At 42.4% G+C, this 24252-nt stretch overlaps 1 protein-coding gene across 4 annotated transcripts in view; it reads right to left on the bottom strand.

Moving 5' to 3' along the window:
- PRR16 (proline rich 16) overlaps nucleotides 1–24252 on the bottom strand; it is a 187441-nt gene that overhangs the window by 116235 nt on the left and 46954 nt on the right. Inside the window, exon 2 of one of the 4 annotated variants that reach the window (XM_051843344.2) lies at nucleotides 1254–1384. The exons of the other annotated variants lie outside the window; for them this stretch is intronic. Coding sequence (XP_051699304.1) covers nucleotides 1254–1292 — 39 coding nt within the window. The 5' untranslated portion in view covers nucleotides 1293–1384. The remainder of the gene's footprint in view (nucleotides 1–1253; nucleotides 1385–24252) is intronic. 4 annotated transcript variants of the gene reach the window in all.

Raw genomic sequence — 24252 nt, 5'->3', positions numbered from 1 at the left:
TGCATTGTCTTCAAGCAGAATTCATAGAAATGAATTTGTTACAGGTTTGACCTTAAAATCTCTCAGCAAGAATGTGAAGAAAAACAATCTTGCAAAGAGCTTGTGAAGACAATGGGGTATAATATTTACCTTGACCATGCAGTTATTCACCACGAAAACCATTCTGTAATAAAGACAACAGAAAGCGCCTCCATGGCAAACCAGGGAGGTGCCAAAACTCAGCCCTGAATGCATCATTCTTTGGAATAATTATGTGTTTGATAAACTGCGAGCAATAATCCAAAGCAAATCTTCCTGGTTTTGAGGACCTTTCCTTCGGTGTAACAAAGACACTGTGGGATGCTCTCCAAAACCCCTTGCAAAATCACGCTACGCTACAGAGAGCAGTCACTACTACACATGAGAGCTGTAAGACTGTTTTGTAAGGAATCTGCAGTATATTCTCATTATCAGTGCTCTCTTTTATATCCTCAGTCCACATTTTAATAACTGACTGAAATTTTTCCAAGGATGTAAATATACTGATAACACCTAGTAATATTTTAGTTTTCACTACAGGAAAGGAAATGATTTCCCACTTACTGATCCGAGATCTCTTTCATTCTTCCTGATATCTGAGCATTGGGGAAACAGCACTGAAGCCAAGTCGGAAAACCTGGATTGCATTTTTAGGCCTTTCAGGGAGACAAATCTGTCTTGAACAAACTGGTTAAAATCTCTGGACCATCTATAAAATGAGACAAGTACCATAAGCTCAGAGCTATCTGATCTGTTCTCTGAACTGTGTAACCCCTAAGGCTGCCAAGGTCATGAAACTGGTTATTTCCAGAGGCAAACTCGTCACTCAGGTCTTCTCATGTGAACGCCAATCTTTCACAATAAATATGTTCTGGACGACTCTAGCAACCAATAGGAAACGAGTGCCGAGGGACTTACAGTGTGACGTGCTACAGAAATAAAACCGTAATTCTGCAGTTGTGAAAGATTTCTTCTGAAGAATTTCTATTATCCAAGGATACCGTTTATCTAAGCTTAGACAGGTGCAGAAGAAATTTTGCAGGTGGCTTATTTCCACAAGCATGGCCAAAAATCAAGAAACACAATTGAGATTCAACATGAAAAACATTCAGTTTTGAATTACAATAAATTTATATAATTATTTTATACTTAAGACCCATAAAAACTTTTCTAAACAAGCTAGGGACAATCCACAGACAATAAGAAAGTATATTTCTTATTTGTTTTAAGTTTACCTTAAAATGATAGAGTTGGCAGGACCAGCATTGTAGCATAATGACTTAAACTGCAGAAACAATGGCATCCCGTATGGGTGCCAGTTTGAGTTCTGGCTGCTTCACTTCTGATCCAGCTCCCTGTAATGCTCCTGGGAAAGAAGCAGAAGATAGTCCAAGTACGTGGGCCTCTGCACCTACATGGGTGACCCAGATAAAGCTGCTGGTCCTTGTGGCCATTTGGGGACCGAGCCAGAGAATAGAAGATTCTTTCTCTCTCTTTCTCTCTCTCTCTCTTCTTCTTCTAACTCCATTCTCAAATAAATAAAGTAAATGTTTTTAAAATGATAGAGTTAGTGCCAGTGCTGGGGTGTAGCAGGTAAAGCCACTGCCTGCGGTGCGGACATCCCATATGGGCACTGGCTTGAGACCTGGCTGCTCCACTTCTCATCCAGCTCTCTGCTAATGCACCTGAGAAAGCAGGGAAGGATGGCCCACATACTTGGATCCCTACAGCTGCATGGGAGATCCAGAAGAAGCTCCTGGCTTTGGCTCAGCCCAGCTCTGGCCACTGCGTCCATCTGGGGAATGAACCAGCAAATGGAAGATCTCTCTGCCTCTGTCTCTCTGTAACTCTGCCTTTCAAACAATTAAATATTTTTTTTAAAAAAAGGATAGAGTTGGCATGGACTCTGAATAGTAAAAAAGATAAATACTGTTTACCTAACTACCTTACAATTTCCATCTGACTTCAGCTGCATTACAAATGTCAACACCATTGCCCAAAGTGATATGCACACTACTGTTTCGACTTCATTTATATTTACTCTATATTATAAGTCCTAGTGGCAGTAATCCCAGTGAATATCAACAAGAAAGATTCAAACACCTACGTTCCAGTGCAATCACTTGAGGCCATAGAATGAGCCTGAAAAAAACCATTTACCAGGGACAACTCAATATCCGCCCACACTGATAAAAGGAACCAGCAGAGGCTTTTGCAAACACAAACTGAATTCCAAATCAGCGTCAACTTTCCAGGCTCACGTGTTCTTATGAAGACGATCTGTGCGCTGTACAGCCTACCACTACTGTACAACTTAATGTCACTTTCATTTGTCCCCAGATGCCTCAGGGATTGTGAAATGGAATGTAAGAGGATGCCAGAGATCCACTTTTGTTTACGGCTCCATCAGCCAGAAAGTTCTCTGGTCCTACATAAGGAAGTATATTTATGACATGCTCTGCACATCCTGGGCTGCGCTCTTGATGGAAATATTCACTCACCTAATCAAACAGTGAGCACTGATTAAGTGCCTCAGGCACCATGCCAGCACAGCGAGAGGATCTCTTCAACTGGGTCAGAGAAACCACGAACATCTTTCCCGCGTGGTTGATGTCCTTCTCCGCACCCCTGCACGGTATCAGTTCCACAACAGCACCAATTTGTCTCACCCGTTTATTATAACCCACACTGACATGAACGCACTGGGCTAAACCATTCAGCAGTGAGATCACTGATTGGCACCTGATAGAAAACGCTTGGCCTGAATACTTGGTGACACTTGATAATTTTACATGTTTCCAGTACACAGAGAAATTAACATGCATCTATTGTGCACTGATTATATGCCACACAATATGTGAAGAGACCAACACTTGAGGAGGGAGTTCTTATCCATATTTAATAGATGATGAACCTGGCCAAGAGTTTAAGAGCTAGTTACTGCAATAAGCCAGACACAGAAAGACAAAGCACCATCTCACTTCTATGTGGAATGCAAAAAAGCTTAACTCACGGAAATAGACAGGGATATCCAGGGTAGGGAAAATGGGGTGATGTTGGCCAAAGGGTTCAAATGTTCTGAGACCTAACACACAGCAGGTGACAAGAGTTAGTACCAATGAGGTATTTTATCCTGGAAATGTGCTCGAAGAGGAGGTTTTCTGTATCCTCACCACAAAAATCAAAGGGGCACCTATGTGAGGTAATAGATATTTTAAGTAGCTTGACTGTGGAAATAATTTCACAATGCATACTATGTGTGTGTGTACACATTAAATTGTATACCTTATAGACAATTCATATTATTTAAATAAACCTGGTGATAACAGTAAGAAACTTATATTGATGGCTGTTAAGAGCAACAAAGATAGTAAAAGAGTCAAGGCATCTGTCAAGTTCTGTCCTTCCCTGCCCCAGGCCACAGTGAACTCTCAAAGTACCTTAACAATTAGGGAGAAAGGAATTAGAGAGAGAAACAGAGACACACACACAGAGAGAGAGAAAGAGAAATGTGGAGCATATTCATTCAAGGTATTATGCTAGTTATTACAAAACATTAACTCAATTAATACGAACTCAGAGGGAGAAAAGTCTCTTTTGTCAGCAGCACCAGGACTCAGGTCCAGGCCTGGCTGCCCCCGAGATGTCAGATTTTCCAACACTGTTTGCTTTCTGAGTCCACTCACTGGACTGTCCACACAAGGCGGGCGGAAGCTCTTCTACCCCAGAGTGGAAGGGGAGGGCAGCTCTTTCTTGAGTTCTTGTGGGACTCCCAACATCTTGTGCCTATAAAATCACCTAAACCACAATGGCTCACTTATTTCTCCATTCTTTTTCATTTTTGCTGCAAATAATTTCTGTTCTACCCAACCTCTCACGCTATTCAAACTAACGACCAGCCCCGTTATTTCTCAAAAGCCCGTTACGGTCTTGAACTTCACATTTGCACTTTTTATTAAGAATGAAGACAGCATTCTCTGCTTTCAGGTGCTTTTCTAGCCATGACAAAAAGAAAACTCCGCAACATCTTGTGCCACAGTTCTATAATAGCATCTCTCGGCCCAGCACAGCACACCTTCTCTTGTCACTTGGTTAATTTTGACCATTCTTCAATTTCTTCTGCTAGGAAGATTGGATCTTATTTTACTGACTAGGCCAAATCCCTGTAGGCATCCATTGCAGCGACTGTGAGAGTTGCAATTGTCCATTTCTGTGAGGGATTACGTAATTTTAGTCCCTCGGGGTAGGCTATGAACTCCAGGAGGACAGGGAATTGACTGCTTTATTCAACATTGTGTCCCTAGACACCTAGCGATGATCCTATATATAATCAGTGCTCCATAAAGTATTTACAGAATCTATTATTTTGCAAATTAATCACCTAGAATAACAGTTGGACAGATCTGTAGCCTAGGAACACAAGAAAGTTTAGTGCATTTGAAACTAAGCTTAAATCAGACAATGCCTCAGACTATCTACTTTAGCCATGACAAACCTGACTCTTAAACCACTGCCAATCTGCCATTTCTTTCAATATCAGCAATACCAAGGCATATTTTAAATAACCAAGCACACGTTCAGAATATTCATATACATGATATGACACACAATTTAAATTATGGGTCCTTCTCTCAAAATATTCATCATCTAGTTGACACACTAATAGGATCAGAACAATGTGAAAGGGTAAAACTGCGGTAGTGCTAATATAATAACTTCAAAAGGTAGTGGAAAAGAAAAACTAAAAGACAAGTTTATTTTTCTACAAAGTTTTGAGTTCTGTGCACTGTTTTTCCATAATATGCACCTTATGTAAAATATTTATTTATTTGTTTGTTTGAAAGGAAGATGCAGAAATCTACAGTCTGAGGGTTCACTTCCCAAATGCCCTAAATGGCAGGGGCTGGACCAGGCCGAAGCCAGGAACCAGAAGCTCAATCGGTTTCGCATGTGAGGGGCTGGGATCCATCAACTTGAGTTATCACCTGCTCCCTCGTAGTATGTACATTACCAGGAAGCTAGAATCAGAGGTGCAGCCAGGAATCAAACCCAGGAACTGCAACACCCAATGGGAACATTTCAGCCACTGGAATGTCACCGATGCAGAAAGGTTTCACAGCCTAACCAGAGATTTCAGGTGATGGGGTGAGCCAAAGAGACACACTCAATTCTTACTGGTGAAAGGACACATTAAATTTTTTGTTCTAGAAAGATTAATATAACAAATCTCCCCACTAAAGATAAAGGTAGAGGGGCTGGCACCATGGCATAGTGGCTATGCCACTGCCTGAAATGCTGGCATCTCATTTGGGTGCCAATTCATGCCCCAGCTGCTCCACATCCAATACAACTCTCTGTCTGGAAAAGCAGCGGAGGATGGCCCAAGTGCTTGGACCTTTCCACCCACGTAACAGACCCAGAAGAAGCTCCTGGTTCCTGATCAGTCCATCCCTGGCCATTTCAGCCATTTTGAAATGAACCAGTGTATGAAAGATATGTGTGTGTGTGTGTGTGTGTGTGTGTCTCCTTTCTTTCTGTAACTCTGCCTTTCTGCCTTTCAAATAAATAAATAAATCTTCAAAAAAGATAAAGGCAGAAAAACATGCACATTTAGGAAAGTTGGAGGGATAAGAAAAACAGGCCAATATTCTTTACTAGAATAATAACAGCTTTATTTATAGAAAAAGTGGGGAGAGAGAGATGGAGTTGTGTGTGTATATATAAAGAAACAGAAAGTGGGGCTACTTTGTTTTTAATTCCAAGTCTCAATGTTTTCAGCACTTGGGTATTGATGCATTTAAACTCAGTTCACTGCATCCAAATCCAATTTGTGGAATCTAACCCACAACGGAAAGCAAGGCAATCATGCTGTGTGTGGTTCACGCTGCATCTGCTCCTCAATTCCTTGGTCACCTCTTGGCCAATGTCAAGTCAGACGCCATCACAATGTTAAATTACTGTCAATCCATGAAGAGAAAACATATGTCAAGTGCTGACTCACTTCTAGCTCTGTAGATAAAATGGTAATTCCAATATAGCAAAAAAAGAAACAGCTTAAGAATTGTGGGTTAATTATAACACTCGACCCTTAACTAAAGTTACCATGTCAACCAGAAAGAATACAGACTGCCTAAAATAACTGACCTGCTATTTTTCTATGCATATCTCAATTTTTCTTTCAAGTAATTCTGATCTGGCTAAAATACAGCATTTCCCTTTAACCAGTAATGAAAGTATACAACATTATTAAAGACTGATGGTTATTACTGATCGCTTTAAACATTTGCAGAACTATTACTGAGAAATGGCCGAGCCTGAAGGAGAGAATAGGAAAGAGTTGTAACTTCACGTACACAAGGGACTAGAAAACGGTGATGTACCTACATCTGAGAAATAACGTCAACACGTGCTCAGTGCTGAACATCAAGACAGCTAATTCACTTGCTTCCACGTAAGAACAGCTAAGAAACAAGGCAAATGGCAACATCCAGCACCCAGTCAACAGGATTTAGAAGTGGGGTCAGACTTTCTTAGTTTTATTTTTTGATATCAAGGTTCTCAACTTGCAGGAGAAAAAGAGCCCTTCACCTCTGCTGGTGTCTCTGTGGACTCAGCCGTGACATGCAGCAGCAGGCGGGAGCTAAGGAGACTCAACTCCAGTCCACACTTATCACACCTACTCATCAAAAATTCCGCATTTTGCATCTCACTGCCCAGCATTTTCTTTTATGTTACTGAAGTAAGGTCCGATGGAAATTAAAATACAGAAGATCTGCGACCCACTGTCTGTGTGAGTACATGCTTTTATGGAAACTTGTAGATTCACTATGCATTTTAAATCAATTTTTGGAAGAAATAAGTTATATTCATATACTCTCAGAGATCATCACTTTCCCTTTAACATTTGCAAGTCTCGTACCCTAAAGGGATATAATACTTGGTGCAGAGTATTTTTTAAATTTTCATTTATTTTGATTATTTTTATTTATTTGGAAGGGAGAGAGAGAGAGAGAGATGTCCCATCCACTGCCCAAGAACCCACAACATCCAGGGTTAGGCCAGGCTTAAGTCAGGAGCCTGGGACTGCATCTAGATCTCCCAAGTTTTTGAGGCATCACCTCCTACCTCCTAGGGTTGACGATTTCGGGAAGCCATAATCAGGATCAGAGCCAGAATCCCAACCTAGGCCCTCCAACAGGGGACACAAGTGTCCCAGGTGACGTATGAACTGCTGCGCCAGACACCTTCCGGAAAGTCTGGAACGATGTTAAGTGAGCACTCCACTCTTGTCAAGCACTGACATCCTGCTCTTTTAACATGCTATGCCAGATAACAGCAACTCGACTTTTTTTTTATCAATTATGTTCTTGCAAACAGCAGAAGATGATATTCTAGAATTGAAAGTCGCATCACGATGAGGGTGATTTGTTTTCCCAGAGAAACACAGGCCCAAGGATATCAGTCACAGGCTGCAGGAGGGAGGGCATCCAGGTAGTAAGCAGCGTTTGTGCGTCTTCGCAGGACAGTCCAACAGAGCCCGAGGACTGGAGGCAGACTCAGCTATCCGCCCACGGGGAGCCGAGGTCTGCTGAGGAACCCTGTGGTTTCCTGCCTCCTGTGGCCACCAACACGGTCTCCCAAGAACACACAGGCTGCCCCTTCCCCCAGTCTGTACTCTTCCAGAGATAAAGAAGGAGTCAAGCATCCGAGAGTACTTTTCTAGCCTTACAAAGAAATAACGACTTGAGCTCTTAAGAATCTGCCAAGGCCCCTTCACTGGGATGACGGGATTTCAGTGTTCACCACTAACGCCCCAAGAGCAGAGACGGAATCTACTGGAAGCCTCTGCCATCTCCCCCCAGCTGTGTGCTCAGTTCTACAGATCCAGCAGTGTCTGCTGTCCAATCAGGGCACCTTCTCCCCAGGATGCACTGCTACCTAGAGTCGACTTCCAGCTCTTCAGCCTCCAGTCGGCCACCTTAACCAACCAGGAAGAGCCTGGGCCGAGCGCTGCGGCTGCTCTGCCGCTCAGCAATCTCTCAGTCTCTGGGTCGCAGTGGAGCTGGGGTGGGCGGACTGACGGAGATGGGCTGGTCAACCACAGTCAGTCTACACAGAAGCACTTCAGTGGTTTCACAAACCAGTGGGCACTACACTCTTAACAAAAGCACACAATAAATTCCTTAAGGTATCAAGCTGAGGAAAAGCACCTCTGAGATCTCTGATCTCGCGGGAAAACCACCTTAAGTATCAAAAAATACTGCCTTCTATATTTCCTGGGGTAAGTCAAGAAAATGACTTAATAAGTGTGAGCATGTCTACTTTTCTCAAGAACCAAAATATAAAAATACAGAACAGAGGCACTGGGGTGGCACAGGGAGTGAAGCCTCTGCTTAGGAGGTCTATATCCCATATCTGAGTGCCTGGTTCTAGTCTCAATATCTCTGCTCCCAATCCAGTTTCCTCCTGGTGCATTCTGGGAGACAGTGGATGATGGTCCAAGTTCTTGAGCCTCTGCTACCCATCAGCAAGACTCAGAGGAAGTTCCAGGCACCTGGTTTTCCTGTGGCCCAGCCCTAGCGATTGCAGTTCTGTCTCTGCTCTCTACAGAAAAAAAAAAAAAAAATAGAATTGTATCACACACACTGATTCCCAAAATTTATGTTTTGCTTAATACACATACTAGCGCATTTGCATATGTGACTATACTATGTGAAAAACTGCAAGCTATTTTAACAGGCAAAATGCTTGAAAGTCACTGAAATAGAATAGAAATCTCAAGCCAGGACCCAAAGGATGAGTAGTAGCCTACCAAATATTTAATGCAGTCCACAGAGTGGGTTTTCTTTAAATTGAATTAGCTGCTAACATTTGAAGACTGTGAAAGTTCACATAAATGGCTGTCTCTATGGCTTTCTTTGAAATGTCAAAAGATCTTGCCTTCCTTTGGGGCCCAGGCCTTGGGAGCTGAGTGACAGCAGTACCATTAGAGCATGGCTGGCTAGGCCATCCAGGTCCCTACCTCTCTTTTTTCACTCAGCTCTGTACCTGACAGATAACTTCAAGCAGCTGACCTTGTCACCTCTGGTGCAGAGCTCTGCTCCCACGGTGATCACAGAGATCCAAAAATTACAGAAAGCCATGATTTGGCTCAGCTTATCCCACTGCTGCAGACACTGAACAGCAACTGTACATAACTTGGAGAGAAAAAATTACAAACCCATCCATCTGTAAAACTACCACACTCCACACAGTTTCTCAATCCAAACTTTCCATTTCACAGATGAGGCAACTGAGGCCCGAAAAGAGCAAGAGTAACATCGAAGATTGGAGAGTTAACGTAACAGCTCCATGTTGAGAAATCCATTCTCTGCACTTCCATCCTGATGCCCTTTCAACTTCACATGGCTGGCTTAAGTTGCATCATCATCAGAGAGCACAGGCAATACAACCAGGCAGGGGCTGAAGCCAACGGCTGATCAATACTGCAGACACTGCTGATGGGAATGAAGTAGCTGGAGTCATGAACCCATCTGTGCCAATAGCATGTTTGCATCACATTGGTTTCCTAGTTTATGTTCAGTTGAAAACAGTATAGGTTAGATCAATTACCACATACTGTACACTCTAAAATACGAACAGCCCAGTTACATGGATCTATCTTAAAAGTAAGTGACTGATCTCTAAATGACTGGAAAGTGGAGTGTGCCTCCAATATATTTTACTCTCACAGTCCCCATATAAAAATCCACACCAGGCCCATAAAATTTCAGTAATCAGCTAAGGAAGAAAACGCTCTACATGTATATTCACCACCTGTAACAGAACACTTTGGGATTTCTTAATACTTGCTGTCTTAAGAAAATTTGAAGCCACTGTTCACATAATTTACCAAAATTTCCCAATAAATTACTTTAAAACACAAAAAAGGGTCAAGTGTTCTCTTAAAAATCTGATAATTGTAAACAGACCATCTGCACCTCGAAAGTAAGAGGATTCTATTTCAGCCCAATGATTTCTAATGAAAACAAGCTGTGTCATACACATGAGGATCAATTATTAAAAAGTGCTCTCTTCTTGCCTTATTCTAAGAATTAAAATCGTCTAAAAGTCATCAAATGATCTCACAGTAAAATCAGAGAAATAAAGCCAGATTGAGTAACTGCTCTTAATCAGCATTGTGTTTATTTCTATCCTTGATCCCTTACAGCACGAATGTCACAGGTACCAACACCAACTCAGGTATCTTCACAAGATCTAAGACATCCCCTCCAAACAGAATTCTGACCGCTGGGTGCGGGAACATCTATCAAAGGATGACACTGGACTCACAAAATGTGTATAAAAACCCTCATTCTTCCCATCACTGCAATATTCCATGACACTATGGGTTGGTCTTTTGGTTAATCTCCATTTCATTTTTCGCTTTGTATTTGTTTTTTATGAGGAAAGACGGACACTAAATGCAGTGCAATACAAATGGCATCTGGAATGCATCCCGGGACAGAAGACTCTTAGTGGAAAAGCTGAAAAATTTCAAATAAAAGCCTCAGCCCAGTTAGTACTAACCTATCCATGTTAACTTCTTCATTCTGACATACCCACAATGTAATGAAAGATGCTGACAGTGGGGAAAACTGGGAGGAGAATATATAAGAACTCCCTATGCTATTTGTGGCTTTTCTGTAAATTGAATATTATTTCAAAATAAAAACCTTATTAAAGATATCAAGAAACCACTAACAAACATGTGATAGGAATGGTGTACCCATGAGCAGAAAAACCAGAAGTGGCATACGTTTATCTTAAAGAAAATATCCTTTTATTTTTTTAAAAAAAAAAAAAGCTACTCCAGTGTTAATTATCACCACTCAAAATCTTGTAACAACCTGGCTGGAGGCCATAACAAGTCCCAGAGTTTTCTCCAGACTTGAACCCCAGTACCCCTCAAGACATACATCACACACAGAAATCAGTATTAACCAATATAGAAAACCATCCTTTTCAGAGGTTCTTCCTAACAACCAAGAAGGAAGAAATGCCCGTGATCTAACTCCAGTGGGTAGAACCAAGAAGATTTACTGCTTGTTCTTAATTGGCAGCTCCAATGAGTACTCAGAGTACAGCAACAATAAAAATAATTTTAAAAAGGACTAAAAGAGGGATAAAAAATCCTGCCTATCGATTTAAGAAACATTAGAATATGAAGCAGCCAAGAAATGCCAGAGGATGAACACATTTATCTCCCAAAGCCTGTAGGAGCCCTGATCATGTGGCCCCAATTATCCTGGCAGGAACACTTCTCTGTCTGGATTCACAATTTTCACCAACAACCATATATTTGGAATGCGGCTGTGAAGGTACTTCAGTACTTCAATTCTACAAAATAGGCAATCTTCCAAAGTGCCCTAAAGCAATACGTTTTCAATTCCCCATCCAAGATGGAAGAACACGTTATTTAATTGCTTGCTATTAGTTCTTAGGGAAGGAATTCACATTCTAGGGTGTACTGTGGTCCTGTGACTAGGATGATGCAGGAATGACAAGCAATGAGAAACAACCAGGCTTTCAAAACACAGTCATTTGTTGCTTTATTACAAATTTGTGCTGCCTCTGCTCCACTTCAAATACTAAAGCAATCAATTATGGTGTCGCTCCTCCACGAAGAGGGGGAGCGACATTATGGTATCTCAAAAACAATCCCGTCATGAGCCTGAATTCATCCATTGCACACGCCTATTTATCACCTTTGTTCACAGCTCAACTCGAGGCAACAACACATGACTTGGGTTCCATCATGCCAGCCAACAACGCAGTGCCAATAGCAAAACTGCTAAGATGCAAAGTGACAAGCACCCCAAAGGAGTGACACGTGATACTACAAGATGGCAACAATGAGGTGCTGATTGGACGACTGCTCCTTAAGCTGTGTTCTGCAGAAAGGGAAAGAGCTGTTCAGGGCAGTCCAAAGCAGAGAGGAAATGGGAGGCGTGTGTAGCAAGCCTAATGTCTGTCACAGGATGGAACACTGCAATCCCGGGGACAGTAAACAGGGACACTGACTGCCCGGGGCACACAGTACAAAATGAGCCATGGCCCGGTCACACAGGTTCTCACAGGCCTGCAACAGAAAGCTGGTCATTACCCCCAAAGCCGTGAGCTCTGTGGCAACAGCAAGCCCAGCCAGCTCTATAACGCGTGCTGAAGAGGGAAGAGACACTTCCATATTCCAATTCAATGAAGAGCAATGTGGCAGCTGCATGCTGGGGGCCACCGAGTGGCCTTGCTGAGGACTGGTACCCCCTATCGCCTGAAGAGCAGCTCTCTTGAGAGTGGAAGAAAAATAGTGTGCGAATGTGCCTGCCTCCTTCAAGGAAAGAGCCCTGGCACCACTGTGCTTTCTGTGTGATGATCCATCGTAACAGGAAGCCCTGCAAGGTTTGCCGGAAGTGAACTCAGAACACGGCCAGCTGTCCCAGGCGCGGGTCTCTGTGAAGGCGGCTGCACAGTCAGGCTTCCCAAGGGACACCCCAGACAAACAGGTAATGGGAGAGCAAAGCACCGGAAGTGTAAGACAAGAGACTAAAAATGACTCACTCCCCTCTCCTGCTGCACATGATAACTATGCACCGAGGAAAAAAATCTCCAGAATCCATACAGTTTTTTTAAAACTAATTCTTGCCATGAATTGCAGCTGCACACATATACACACACATGTACTTCAAAATGTTCAAGGAAAATGAGGTTACAAGATAAGCTTACTTCTTTTTTTAAGATTTATTTTATTTATTTTAAAGGCAGAGTTACAGAGAAAGAGGGAGAAAGAGAGATCTTCCTTCCACTGGTTCACTCCTCAAGTGGCCACAATGGCCAGGGCTGGGCCAGGGAACCAGTAGCTTCATCCAGGTCTTCCATGTGAGTGCAGGGGCCCAAGTAGAACAGCTGGGACTGCAACCAGCACCCTTCTGGGATGCCTGCACTGCAGATGGCGGCTTAACCCACCATGCCTCAGTGTCAGCCCCTGATGCAAAAATTTTTGAACCCCACGCCATGTAAGGAATTTTCAACAAGTTCATGGAAGATGAATATTATGGGAAAAATATGCATATAATTATCTACTTCAGGCTGGTGTATTAGCTACTGTCAAAAAAGTAAGCATGCAATTAATTGTATTATACCAAACTGAGAACCTGAGCTCTCATTAACCAATGAACACAAGACACATTATATTTTATAATGTTCTTTTATGCACTTTTTACCCAAAAGTACACTAAAATTGTTGCTGAAGAAAACATTTAAATCCATTACTGTCAGAAGGCTACCAGCAATATTGTTTAATATTAATCATTTAAATTTCAGAATAAAATCTATATTAAAATCATGCTAAATATTCCTGGTCATTGTTTATTTTTAGTCTCTATTTACTGTTTTTGTTTATTATAAATATTTGATCCCGATTTAAAATACATTTTTATCTGCCCAGAGCAAAAATGTTATTTCAAAATAATGTTATTGCTTTCATTTACCAGTATCATGGTGTTTTAAGACCTAATATTCTTCAATAGGAAATATTCATGAAAACAGTTCTTTTCAGAAGACTTAAAACTTCCTGTCAGAGGTCCAAGTTAAAAAAAAAAAAGGCTTTTTTCTGTCCTTGGGGTCATCTGGGTCATCTCGTCTGCTACTGATTTAGACGTTTCCTTCCCACTGATTTCCATGCTGCGTATTTCAGTTCACCAATTTTCTCACAATATTCCTCACAGGAACAGATCACAGTCTAACTGTGAGTTAGCAGCCAACAGTTCTGCCCAGCAGTGGCCCAAGGAGGCTGCAGAAGTGCACCCCACTGCCAGCCCTGCTGCAACCACCAGGACAGAATGCAGGGAGTCACTCAGGTGATCGGGATCATAGAAGACTGGAGCATTTCCGAGCATATAACCAAGTGTGAGAAGCAAGGATAGCTTCCCTTTTTATTTGCGACTGCAGCCATCCATGCAAATGCTGTGGCTCTTTGACTTTTCCCAAGTACCCTGTAGCTGTGCACTTCTTCTTCTCCTGAAGACTTCAAACTACCCAGCAATTACCAAACCATGCTAGTCATGGAAACCTTGTTTCTATCCTTGTATCTGCAGTAAATGTGACATTTTCATAGCATATATTAACATTTCTAAGTTCAAATTTGCAATACATGTATCTAATAAACTGAATTGATTGTGTATTTTAATCTACACAAAATTTTACAGTTGATGTTTATAAATGCTGCTTCCATAGTGGAGTAACTTGTGGATTTGATTTTGGTTGCATAGAGACAAAATCCTTACTCACACAGAGAAATACAGCTGAAAATGTCAAGTTTCTTCAAGAGATTCTCTTAAAAATCTCAAAATATTCATCAATTAAACTACAGCAGTAGCTTAAAAGAGGGGTGGCTGACATCTCTTGTTAGAATTAAATAAAAGAAATAAAGTAAGGAAACGGTTGAGGGAGTAAGAGAGAGGGAAGGCATTATGGTTACCTTCTTAGAACTGCACCTATGAAATACATGAATTCTGCTCTCTTTATATTCATAAAAATTTTTTAAAAATCTCTTGTTCACATTAGAAACGCATATATTAATAATGGCTTGTCTGCATTTCCTAAATGGTAAATATAACATGAACGAGATCAGTGGATACCCATTCATTTTAATCTCCCTTGTTTAGCAGAAAATTCTCTTCAGAGAACCTTTTAATATTATGCTGTATTTAAAAAATTTAAAGCCAAGACACAGGTACATGGGTCACCATCTTTGAAAGAAATCATTCTACACTAACAAAAAATATTTCATGCTGACGAGACGTATTTCATTTCAGTTCTATTACCAACAACACATTAACCTTAGTCACCTACTAGGTACTCTTGTGATCTTGGTCAGCCAAACACAGCTCATTCTTCTTGGGAGAGCAGGGAGGGACTTCTGATCTAACAATAGCCACGAGCACTAAAAATGCAATGGTACTTTCATAATGGGATTGGCATATCTGAATAATACTTGCTACAGCATCCACCAACTTAGATCTGAAATGTACTGCAGTAACAGAAATGTTAGGTGGCTGCAAATAAAGTAAGTGTAAGACTGTTATCTTTCCAAAGTCATTGACAGGATTTTCTTTTTTTTTTTTTTTTTTTTTTTTTGACAGGCAGAGTGGACAGTGAGAGAGAGAGACAGAGAGAAAGGTCTTCCTTTTGCCGTTGGTTCACCCTCCAATGGCCGCCGCGGCCGGCGCGCTGCGGCCGGCACACCGCGCTGATCCGATGGCAGGAGCCAGGTGCTTCTCCTGGTCTCCCATGGGGTGCAGGGCCCAAGCACCTGGGCCATCCTCCACTGCACTCCCTGGCCACAGCAGAGGGCTGGCCTGCAAGAGGGGCAACCGGGACAGAATCCAGCGCCCCAACCAGGACTAGAACCCGGTGTGCCGGCGCCGCTAGGCGGAGGATTAGCCTAGTGAGCCGCGGTGCCAGCCCATTGACAGGATTTTCAAAAGTGCTAAGTACTCTTACATACCTAGAGATGGTAAGGAAGGATTTATCTTAAGAATTAAAATTACAGTAAATCAAAATTAACCACAATGTTATGTGCACATATGTCACACAATCCACTCCCTGACCTCATCAAAACCAGTATTCAAGTGTCTCTTCCGTGACCTATCCCCGCCTCTGACCGTTGTCCTGGCACTCATATCTGCTCATGCCTGTCAACTTTTCTTTTTCCACAGAACTTAATGTTTTCTATAATGCTCTCTAAGTGACTGATCTATCATGGCTCTTCTTCAATGTCCATCCTCCCTTTTACAATTTAAGCTCCGACAGAGTAGGACTCTCCAGCAGCCAACAGGTGCTTGTGTGGCTGACTGGGGTGACCAGGAACTGCTGGAGGGGATGCCTCGAAGCTGTGTTCTGGTGGAAGAGGGGAAAACGTGAAAACCATCCTTTTATCTTCTATCTTCCCCCTGTTGCAACTGGGCAGACCCCTGAGGTGGGGGACTCGAACAGGGCAGCAACACCTGCCTAAGACCTGGAGGTGGCTCTGAGCCAGAGGAGAAAATGCTGGAAACGGGGGAGAAATTACCCCAGCCCACTCGTCCTGCAGCTCGGCTTATAGAACAGTTAGGACAACATGTACAACAGTTAATAACGACTCACCACGGGCATATGGTCTTTGGAGTAGCTTTCTCACCTTTTTACATTTTTCTCAGAGTTTTTCCTCTAAAAATTCTTATAAAATTAAAAGCTAATTCTTATTAAAAAAAGAATTCTAAGATAGATCTGTTATGTTTTCATATTAAAAACAGAAGGTTATATTTTTGAAAGATAAAACAGTATTTTAGATTTCTTGCATGTCTTTGAATGCAATATTTCACATTAACATTTTTCTATCGAGTCTAAAGGCACAATGACTTAAATGCATAAATCATCAAAACCAGAGAAAACTGGAAGTTTCAACAGTGCCAATTAAATCTGACATCATAGAATATTTCACAAATAGTACAATATAAGGGAGCCTGAAATATGCTGGTTTTTTTTTCTGGCTTAACATATGTAACATTCTGACAGTCAACATACAAAATCTTGAAAAGACATCCCTTAAATTTAAAGATATTTTAAAAACTCCTGTGTAAATTCAAGGAGAAAAGTCACCTTAGTATGCTTCAAAGGTACTCTGGGTAGTTTTTCGAGAGAACTTCAAATTCAGTTAATAAAATACAATATTTAGAAACACCTGTGTGGAGTCTTCACCTGCAGTGCATAGCTGGACGGCGTCCTGAGACTTCCAGGCAACCCTGCCTCAGGAGGGCACTGGGCACCAGTGTCTCTGGATCCCAACCCACAGGGTTTTAGGGTTTTGAGAATCTACTGGTAAGAATGCTATAAGGGTTTTTCTCATATCCCCTGTTGAGGAAGAAGACAATCCATGCATCTTTTTCCAAAGAATGAGAAGCGAGAATCTGAACAAACATATAAGGGCATTTGCAATGGAGCTTCTTTATAGTAAGCTGTCCACTGCACTGTGAGATGCCAGTTAACAACGCCTTAAGCACTGTCTCATCAGCTTACTCTACCAGAGTACAGAAGAGTACATACACTGATTGTGTTTTGTACCATGTATGCAAATTTAAGTACACATGCAAAAATTAAGTATCTATAATTTAGGATTATACTTAGGAAATACTACTCTTTCGTTGTGTTTTTTTCTTGGGTTCTTCTCTATGAAACAGGTGTCAGTCTACAGGGTTCTGAAGCACTACTTAGACAACAGCAGAATTTCACAAAGCCCGCCACTCAAATAAAGGAATACACCAAGAGGAAGGCAGAAATCAAAAGATCCAAGCAACTTCACCCAGGAAAATGCCCCAAAGGAAGCTCCTATGGGAATGGCATGCTACAGAAGAGATGCATCCACGGAGTGGCTCACAGTGTTCCAGAGCAGGTGGCTTTGCGGATGGAGAGCTGGGGTCCAGGCTCCTGCTTTGAGATCCCTGGTTCACTCACTGCCACCCATCCTGCATTTAGTTACCACATCCTCTGAGCTGCCATGGGACTTGCAGAATGCAGAAAGGAACGGGGACCTCCCCAGCTCCTCCTTCTATAGATCTGAGCCAGCTGCTGTCTTTGAACAACTCTCTGCATAATAAAAGTAGGGTCAAAGTGTGGCAACCTGTCCTTTGCCCTCATACTACCACCATTAAACGGAAAAAGAGAGGGTTCACAGTCTAGGCAATTCTTGCTCTACAGTTTTCCACCCCACACATGGGAACAGAAATCTTGCAGCCTGAGTTTTTACACTTCCGAGTTGTTCCAGCCAGCGTAATCGCAATGCAGAGAAAAATGGAGCTAAGCAATGAGAGTGGCTGACGGGGGAGAAGAGGAGGGCTGTCACTGCATTTCTTTTATACTCGTGTTTCAATTACTTTTTTTTTTACCAGCTGTATATCTATTTCTATTTCCAACTCCTGCTGCATTAAGCAATGTACTTCATGGAGATGTGGACATAATTCTAAGTAAGAGTGTGCCATGCTCTACCAAGGGCCTCTCCTAACGCTTTCTCCTGTACTGGTAGCACCTTGGCTTAGATGGGAAACAGGAACTTCCACCCTGCCTGTCTGCCCCGGGGGACTCGCTGCCCCTTCACCTTTCTCCCCCAGACTTGACCCTGCCACCCTTTCTCTTAGCCATCTGCCCCATATCTCCTGCACCTCCCCACATCCACAGTCAAGCCCTGTTCAATCCCATTGTTTCAGCAACACACTCCTCCCTGCTGTGGAGTTACCCGGGCAGCAGTTTTATGCTCTTCGGTAATATTTAATCTTAACTTTCAGTCAGTTAAGGAAAAGCAAAGGGAGAGAAGTACTGGGAGGCAAAGGAGAAGAGAATTGGGGGCCAGTGTAGGGGATGCCAGAACAAAGCACAGGAAGAGACGATGAGAGGAAGCAATGGAAGGCCAGAGGGGAGAGAGAAGTCAGGGACGCGGGAGGCAGGCAGGCTGCCATTCATACACACCGAGGACAACTCAGGGAAATGTGGGCTAACTGCTTTAACCTGCAGAGTTTACAGAAACCAACGCATCTGGGTGTAGCAGTTACAGAGGTAACATTTTCTGAGAACTGCCGGTACTCCATTCACAAATGGTCAAGTCTTGTTAGTTTCATATATGACAGGGGAAAAAAAAAGTTTAAGAAATGTAAGCTTCCTAAGAAAGGGGAAAAATATATCATAATGTACTAGATTCCTCTCAATTCATCCCAGCACCAAAAGCTCAATTTATCTTATTTTATGTCGTTAAAAAAGGTCACTATTTTTAAAGAGCCTGTTGTGTTGTATTCACTATTTCCTCATATTATAATTGAGTGAATTTACTTATCTGCTCTTAAAAGAAGTATCACCATGGTAACTGGATCCTTAATTACTCTATTTTGGTGCAAAATAATACAAAGGGGTTAAAAATACATTATTTTTGAATATGAGATGTGTAGGCACCATTTAAGTTTATCCTTACCTCCCTTGTCATGTTTTTAAGAGGATGTGTAAGAATTTCTCTCTCTGCTATTTCACCCTTCGTCAAGCTGATCTCAACAGGAGCAGTTCTCAAACCATTAAAGCTGGCGAACTCCATGACAGTGAACTCCCAGCAGGAATTTCTGCACCGAAATATAAATATCACTGGAATTCATTATGTAATCGAGAAGGTTATTTACTGTGCTACTGTCTCCAGTGGAAAATGAGGCTTTCATTTTAGAGACAGATATTTTTTAAAAATAAAGCCCCACCATGCCTTAGTTCAGTACATACAGTGTACAAGGTGAATCGGGTTGTCCACGAGCCACTGTGAAGGGCAGGCAGAAGGAAAACAAACGGGTTGCTAGCTCTCATCTGCTTCTGCAGCAATTTCACGTGTCTATTAGTAGTGGGCATAACATCATAACTAATGCAACTCCTACAGCTGTTGTCTCCAGAAACCCTGTCAAAGCTGTCTTTATGACCCTCGCACAGAGCCTGACACTGAGCGGGCCCCCACACGCCGCAGAGAGGAAGGTAATTCCGCTGAAGTGCGTTGGCTTGTTGGTCACCTGTGCATTCATCCTACTCATACACTTGTACACTGAGAGCTAAGGTCTAGCAAGTTAGGACTGGATGGTTTTTCTGGGGGGAAGAGGTAGAGAAAACCTACATCATTAAAATTCTTTGTTTCATAAAACTGTAGAACTATCATTTCCTACCCAATCTATATCACCAGCCAGGCAAATCTGTGGCAGGGCTAAGCTTTCCTCTCTCCAGCGGGCCGCTCCAGCCTGCCCCCTGGTGTCTCCCACCACTCAGACCTCCCCGAAGTACTAAGCCCAGCACTGTTCTCGGACTGAAGTCTGCATAACCATCTCTGAACCCGGTGTCTTTACCACACCTTCCTTGTGCTCTTATGAAAGAGGCCTCCCCTGTTTTGCACTGGATCTCTACACAGGAGCCCATTCTACTATGAACCCCTAAGCTCAGCTCGAAACTCAGATGGCTTCACTGAGTTTGTTCATACTCAATTTAAGGGTTTCACCTATTCCCTGAGATATCACACGTCTCCCCATTTTCTCGTTTTCTGTAGACTGCCTGCCATCCCAGGTTCTTTCCCCTAACATTTTCCCAGAATATGGCAAAGTTGCCACAAGTGATTGATCTCTTGGTTCCTACAAAATCATGTGTCTGCTAATGATCATTCTAGTGCACTCAAATCAAAGTCATTTTAGGGCAGTATTGACTCTTTTACCCCCCAAACAACTTTCCTTAGCTACTGCCCTCTGGCTCTCCACAGTGGTCATTTCATTCCAGAAGCATACAGAATTTTTGACCCTATTGGTGACACAGTTACATTTCCCCTTTGACCTCAACTCTTCATTCCACCTAACTTCTAGAATTTTCTAAGGCAGCAGGCAAGAACTGCATTCTCCATCTGTCCCAGGCTTGCAGGATATACATCCTGGCATGGCAGAAGGAACAAGGTGCCCTATCACTATTAATTCTTCTGCAAACCTCCTCTTTCTGATTTCCAGCTAAAATAATATTTACCAAGGAACTTAACTTGGGATTTTTATTATTATTTAAGAAAAGGTTCTGGAGAGGATCTGTGGGTTTTACTTCCCCTCTTCACACTGCTGTCACAGGAGGTATACACAAAGCAGAGAGCTGACGTCCATGCTTACATCCATTTTCCTTCTAGACGATCATGTTCTTCCAAGAGAGGGAGTTAGTGGCTGTTCTTCCCTTTCTGTTACAATGTCCTCAAGTGGGAACATACACACAGGAAGTCATCTGTCAACCCAGACCAGCCTTTCTGCAGAAAGTTCATGCAAATGTAAAAGAAAGTTCAATTTCAGATTCTTGAGTCTTCTTTCAGAAATCAGGGACCATGGCATATTCCCAAATTTTGCTTCCAACTGCACTACACATGTGAGTTTATATTCTATTACAGCTACACTTCTCACTCCTCACTCAAAATAAGCCAGAGACTAAGTTGTTATTTGTTAACATGTTAATTTGGTCAGAATCTCTCATGGCTCTTTGGTTTTCCTTCCTTCCTTCCTTCCTTCCTTCCTTCCTTCCTTCCTTCCTTCTTTCTTCCTCCCTTCCTCCCTTCCTCCCTTCCTCCCTTCCTCCCTTCCTCCCCTCCCTTTCCTTTCCTCTTTTCTTCTTTTCTTCTTTTCTTCTTTTCTTCTTTTCTTTTCTTTTCTTTTCTTTTCTTTTCTTCTTTTCTTCTTTCTTTCTTTCTTTCTTTCTTTCTTTCTTTCTTTCTTTCTTTCTTTCGTTCGAAGATTTATATACTTATTTGAAAAGCAAAGTTGTAGAGAGAGAAATACAGACAAAGAAATCTTCCATCAGCTAGGTCATTCATTCCCCCAAATAGCTACAATGGCCTTGGCTGGACCAGGCGGATGTCAACAGCCTCAAACTCCACTCAGGTCTCCCACACAGGTGGCAGAGGCACAAGCATTGGGCCATCTTCTGCTGACCTCCCAGACACATTAGCCAGGAGCTGGATCAGCAACAGATAGGACTCAAATCAGTACCCAAATGGCATCCAAGAGTTGCAGACAGTGGCTTAACCTTCTATGCCACCACATCAGCCCCTCTTCTGTTTTCCTAGTCCTTTAAGCCCAAGGTCAGCAAACTACATCCACGTGCCAAATCAAGCCTGTCACCTGTTTTTTGCAGCTCCTAAGCCAAGACTGATTTTTAAAGCTGAATGCCAGCAATCTGATGATAGGTAACACAAAATTTGAACCACAATTAAGCAAAACATTTTTTACTTCCTCCAGTAAAGGATTCAACTAATCTCATCAGTAGACTTGTTTTACACAACCTTGAAATCAATGATTTTGAATTTCATCAATGAGAACTTGTGAAAATCTGTTATGTAAGTGTTTGCATTTTATCCTTAATTTTGTCTCTGTTTGTAAAGTCTACAGAAAATGATGGTTGATCCCTGCAACATGAGGGCGTTTGAATGATTTCACTGATATCAAGTATCTAAAACAGTCAAATCTACAGATGCAAGACATGGAAAAGTGGTAACCAGGGGCTAGGGGAACAAAACTAACGAAAACTAACAAGTGGGCATCAGGCTTCAGTAAAGCAAATGAGCAACTTCTAGTTGTCTGTTGGGTGAGAGTCAGCATCGTGTGTTGTAAACTTGAGGATAGCACATCTCATGTCACATGTTCTTCCAATGTTAACACAAAGAAAGAAAAGCAGACATTCAGACACAGTAACTCCATGCAAAAGAAAATCCGCACAGCAGCTTAATTAAGGAAAAAAGATCTAGGGTGTTCCCATTACATTTTTCTAGATTTAATTATATGTATTCTTCTTGTGCTGCTCATTATAACCAGTATTATCTTAATACAGTGATAATCCCCCCTGTCCTCCTTCTTAGTAAAAAATATTATTTTCATATTAGTACTTATTAATAGCATTGGTTGATGCAGTATTAGGCTTTATGCATTTCACCAATCCTGTAAGTGAGGCATTATTCCTGTTTGAAGATGATGAAGCAGAGGCTTGGACAAGCTAACCAGCTTGCCTAAGACACAGCTGCTACAAGGCACAGTGTCGTCTGCCTCTCGAGCCTCCATGCTTAACCACAATAAGGCACTCTCTCCTCTGCTGTGTACTCCTCCCTCTCCCAGTTCCTTTGCTGCCAGTTTTACCAGTTCCTCTGCCGTCCACCTCCCATTCACTAGCAGCCATGCTAGTGTAGGGATTTGAAAGTAGCACTAGCTACATCCCAATGCCATTATGAATTCCTGCTATGCTGGTGTTCTTTAAACCACAAAGCTCTGCATGGAGCTGTAAGCAAAGCAAAAACCCGGATTAAGGAGCTGAAAATGAGCTGGAACTGCCAGATCTCACTGTGCTGAAGTTAGGACACTTGGCCAGGAGAGTTCAGAGGGGGTGACAATATCAGGGGTTGAGGATGCAGTAGACGAGTAGTGGTTCTGATTTATTGCATCTCGTAATTAAGTAGTAGCCCAAATGGGCTATAACCTGTGCAGCCACATTCTACCAAGGTGAAGATCTATGCAGACTTAGAAGAAATAACAATGTAATTGATCAATAGAGGCCATGATTTGTCATGCACACCTTGGCCATTAACTCAATGTGTGACACTGGCTCCATTTCATGTAACTAGTACCTTTTTTAAAATTATGTTCACTATTTTCACTCTGATGACTACTACAGTTCCTTTTTAGGACTCTACAGCTCTAAATTCTACCTGAACAGTGACACAGTTTAGATGAGAATGCTGAACGGTAGCCCCATCTGAGCAAATGATTCTAATACTGGCTAATCAGCCCACATATTATTCCCCTCACAGTTTTATCTGCAATACTTGGGATCGCTGTGCTACAGTAATGTCACTGAAAACCTAGGGGTACTCTGGAATTGGCAGATGATTCCTCCAGGTTTTTTTTTTTTTTTTTTTTTTTTTTTTGATAGGAAGAGTGGACAGTGAGAGAGAGAGACAGAGAGAAAGGTCTTCCTTTGCCGTTGGTTCACCCTCCAATGGCCGCCGCGGCCAGCGTGCTGCGGCCGGCGTACCGCGCTGATCCGATGGCAGGAGCCAGGTACTTATCCTGGTCTCCCATGGGGTGCAGGGCCCAAGGATTTGGGCCATCCTCCACCGCACTCCCTGGCCACAGCAGAGAGCTGGCCTGGAAGAGGGGCAACCAGGACAGAATCCGGCGCCCCGAGAGGGACTAGAACCCGGTGTGCCAGCGCCGCTAGGCGGAGGATTAGCCTAGTGAGCCGCGGCGCCGGCCCTCCAGGTTCTTTCATCTGTTACTTTGCTGTGATTCTACTGAGCCCACCCCATTCAAATTTTTTGAAAATGGGATTGCAACAATGGTTACACTTAACAAATTATATTATATAACCATTACTGTATCTGGTGGGGAGTAGAGTTGTTAAGCTTGGTAGTGGCTCTACTGTTAAAGATATTCCCCACCCAGGACTGGTCACACAGCTGTGTTCAGTATGTGCACTGCAGTGTGAATAAATGAAGAGGAGAACTGCAGTGACTCCTAGTATTGCTGGGATTTGTTGCTGGAAGAGAACAAACAAAAGGCAAAGAAATATATTTCAATATTCAGAAAGGGAAGAGATGGCACACAATCATAATTAAAAACTGAACGCTTCTGGAGGACAGACAGATCT

This window comes from Oryctolagus cuniculus, chromosome 6, assembly GCF_964237555.1.
Source record: "Oryctolagus cuniculus chromosome 6, mOryCun1.1, whole genome shotgun sequence".
Lineage (NCBI taxonomy): Eukaryota > Metazoa > Chordata > Mammalia > Lagomorpha > Leporidae > Oryctolagus > Oryctolagus cuniculus.
This window is presented reverse-complemented; position numbering and strand designations above follow the sequence as displayed.